Genomic DNA, 3,845 nt, shown 5'->3' on the forward strand with positions numbered 1-3,845 from the left:
CTCCAAAAGGTGGTACCATCATAAGATTTTACTAAATATTCTTAACTGGAGAACTGTTCATTGGGTGGGGAAATGTTGAGAGCCTATACAATATCACATATACACAATAAGTTACAAAATTACAGAACATTTACAAATTGATGTGAAAGCTACTGAGTTAAGTTGGGCTATCCTGCCAGAGATAGTTTGTAAAACTGACATCCAAGCAAACATGGACTGTGGGAGAGGGACGTTCAGACAAGTCAAGTTGCATCACTAGATGGGTGACAGGGTTGCTTCTCACGGCGATCCTTGCCATTTTTCCAGTGCTGATAAACTTTATCAAGGTCAACTTTCCCATTCAGGAGGTAGGCCTTTGTCCTCATCAGCATATCCAAATGCTTCTGCTCTAGTGTATTCCTCAATTTACTCTTGATAGTATTCATGAGGCTGAATCCTCGTTCACAATCTGCACTAGATGCTTGAAATGTTGCGCAAACATCAACAAGCTGAGACACCACACTATACTGAGCAGCATTGCGTACTGTGAAATTCACCATGTCTTGAAATGTTGTAAATAAACCACCCTTTACATGTTCTGCCACCACATATTTATAGTCTCTGTATTGTCGAACAACATCTTCTGGTGTTTCACAATCGCCCAAGACCAAGACATTTTTATACTTTTCAACAAGTCTTTGTATATTCTCAGTCCCAAAATCAAAATGTGATTGTGTTGATATTGCCTGGATTTCAAAACTTGCCCATTCTTTCAGTTCATCCTCAGGGAACCTTTTTTGCATGTGCTCACAAAGAAGGGAAACAAAAGACAAAATAGGTCCACTGTCGAACTCTTGCCTTTCCTTGTACAACGCCATCATATCTCTTACATTGCTGCTCCAAAAGACAGTGTCCCCCAAATACTGCTCCTTAATTTGGCCAATCTTTGCTCTTGCATACTGTACAGCTTCAACAGTAGTCAAAGAACTTTTTTGGAACAGTTTGCACAAAGATGCAAATTCACTCAGAATGTCTGTAAGTACTGCAAGGGAAATATTGTAGTTTGAGTCAGATAGCTTTTTGTAACAATATTTAGCAACTGGATCATTCTCTTCAACTTTCTCATGCTCAAAGTACTTAAGAACAGCCTCGTAATTCCGAATTAGTGCACCAACTACAAAATGCCTTGAAAGCCACCGGACTTCATTGAATGGTCGAAAAGAGACCACTTCACAATCAGTGACCAATGCCATTTCATCCAGCTTGGACTTCCTTGCAGGAGATCTGGAGAACACAGTGTAGACAGTCCTCAATAATGTCTCCATCTCTTTAATCATTGGAACCCTCTTCCAGGCATCATCAACTCCCAAATCATCTCGATGAGCGGCACAATGCTGCTCAACTAGATGGGGAATAGATTGTTTAAGGCGAGTAGCAACACCATTATTTTTACCCAACATCACAGATGCACCATCGGATGTGAACAGGACCATTTTCATGAGGTCCAGTTCATTGGCAGTGTAGAATTCCTTCACAGCAGTAGTGATAGCCTCAGCATTACAACTTGTCAGCTTCACTACGCCCCCAAACAGTGTTTTGTGCTCTGTTGAGGTTACAGGCCGGAACTTGAAGTAGAGAATGAGCATTTTTGTAACAGAAATATCTGTGCTCTCATTAATTATCAATGTGTGATACAAAGCGTTACGAATTTCTGCCATACCTTCACAGTGTATCACGCTATTGATAGCCTCAAGGAACTCAAAGGCATAGTTCTTGCTCCTCCAGCTGTCTGGTATCTTCACATACAAAGCTAGGTGGTCATGGATGTCTTGTACAGATAACATTGAAGTATTCATCTTGACTGCCAGCAACACATTGTTGATGAGAATCTTTATCTCCTCAGGCAGGGATCTTTGTCGTTCTACTACTTCCATTCTATTTGCTTTGTCAGTGGCAGTTTCTGTCAGCATTGCCCGCACTCCAAAACCAAACCTGGAAGCAGCACTTCTGTTTCTCAATATCACCATGGCAGACTCGTGAACTTTGCAAATTAGATGGCGTTTCAGGTAATCCAGTTTCCAGCCGTCACTCCATTTCTTCCCTGTGGAAAAGTCCCCAACAATCTTGGCTTCTGCACATGCTCTGCAAATCAAGCCCACGTCTGGACTGTATTGAAATAGTTCCCCAAGTTGCACGCGAACCTTGCTTCGTGATTTTAGTGTTTCAGCCTCCACAATTTCTTTCATCCACTCTTCCTTGAATACAAGGCAACATTTCTTCCTTTGTGGTGAAGCATCACACTCTCCAGAAGGTACAGCTTTGCGCTTGAACATATTTGTGATAACTGGGTTTAGCCTGCTATGCCACAAAGCCTGCAAAATAAAGGAACATGGTTAAAGTTGATGCCTATTCTCATGATTGCAATCCGTCACATAATACTGAAGCATCGCCACTAAAACGTAGAGTGTAATTACCTGGATTTTTCTGTCCGCTGCCCTGCCCTTTCAAACTTAAATGTAGCACTGTCCGTAGAGCCTGCAAAAGAAGTAAAGATTGTCACAGCACATTGTGGATTTGTAATACAGAAATATACCATGTGCACCATAAGGGAACTCCAAATTACCTGCTCTGCTTGTACTCGTGTATTCCTGTTCAAATGTGTGGGGTACTGTCTGCGAAACCTACAGCAGAAGAAAACATGGGTAAGGTATGTTGTTATACTACAATACACAAGATGCACCACAGTTTAACTCTACCAAACAATTACCTGCTCTGCTTGTACTCGCGTATGCCCGTTCAAATGTGTGGGGTACTGTCTGCGAAACCTACAACAGAAGAAAAACATGGGTAAGGTATGTTGTTATACTACAATGCACAAGATGCACCACAGTTTATCTCTACCAAACAATTACCTGCTGTGCTTGTACTCACATATGCCTGTTCAAATGTGTCGGGTACTGTCTGTGAAACCTATTACAGAAGAAAACGTGGGTAAGGTATGTTGTTATACTACAATGCACAAGATGCACCACCGTTTAACTCTACCAAACAATTACCTGTTTGTTCTGCCTGTACTCACGTCTGCCCATACAACTGTATTTGTAGCACGGTCTCACTAACCTATAAAAGAAAAGGGGTGCAGATTGTGAATCTATTTACCCAGCACCCCCCCAAATCCTATGTGGAACATAAACAGAATTACCTTGTCTTTATGGGTACTCACGCCTGACCATTCAAATACAAATACCTTACAGACTGCAAACCTGCAATTGAAGACAAGATGGTTAGCAAAGGCTCTAAGAGTTACAAACAATGAATGGGACTGGCCCAGATACTCCAATAGGAAAAACAACCAAATATGGGATTCCAATTTAGGCAAATAGGCACGTGCCCCTGTGCTTCATTATTAGCATCCATTAGGCTAAACTTATCTGCACCTCCCCACATAATCCAGCCACTCTCCTGCATTTTCTTTACCTTTTGCCATTCACACACATTTGCATGTAATCACATTTACAATAGACCATGGGTACTCGCAAAGATGTTTCCAAGGCCAAAAATATTTGGTTGTGGTGTGACAGAGGGCCACACTGATGCGTGCAGGGTAGTGGTCAGGGACTTGGGAGGTGTTAAGGTGGACTTGGAGAAGTATGCACATGTAGTGGCTGAACAACGTAGTACCAGAAAACTTGGGCTCAATACTGGCTTCTACGCTTCACTTTAGCTGGATAACTCTGAAGATTGATGGACCAGCTGCAGAGAGATCTGATTTTTGTCTATTGGAAGGTTTGACTCATTATAAATTAGCGGAGGAGGTCAAAATGCCTGATGCAAAGCAGGTGAACCATGCAGATCACAAAGACAAA

General features: G+C 41.9%; 1 protein-coding gene across 1 annotated transcript; it reads right to left on the reverse strand.

Annotated features, from left to right (window-relative positions):
* Positions 1-242: 242 nt before the first annotated feature.
* Positions 243-2,312, reverse strand: LOC146805594 (E3 SUMO-protein ligase KIAA1586-like). Its single transcript, XM_085620529.1, has one exon. The coding sequence runs from the start codon at positions 2,310-2,312 to the stop codon at positions 243-245; it is 2,070 nt and encodes a 689-aa protein (XP_085476655.1).
* Positions 2,313-3,845: the final 1,533 nt, after the last annotated feature.

This window comes from Triturus cristatus, chromosome 8 (genome assembly GCF_964204655.1).
Source record: "Triturus cristatus chromosome 8, aTriCri1.1, whole genome shotgun sequence".
Classification (NCBI taxonomy): Eukaryota; Metazoa; Chordata; class Amphibia; order Caudata; family Salamandridae; genus Triturus; species Triturus cristatus.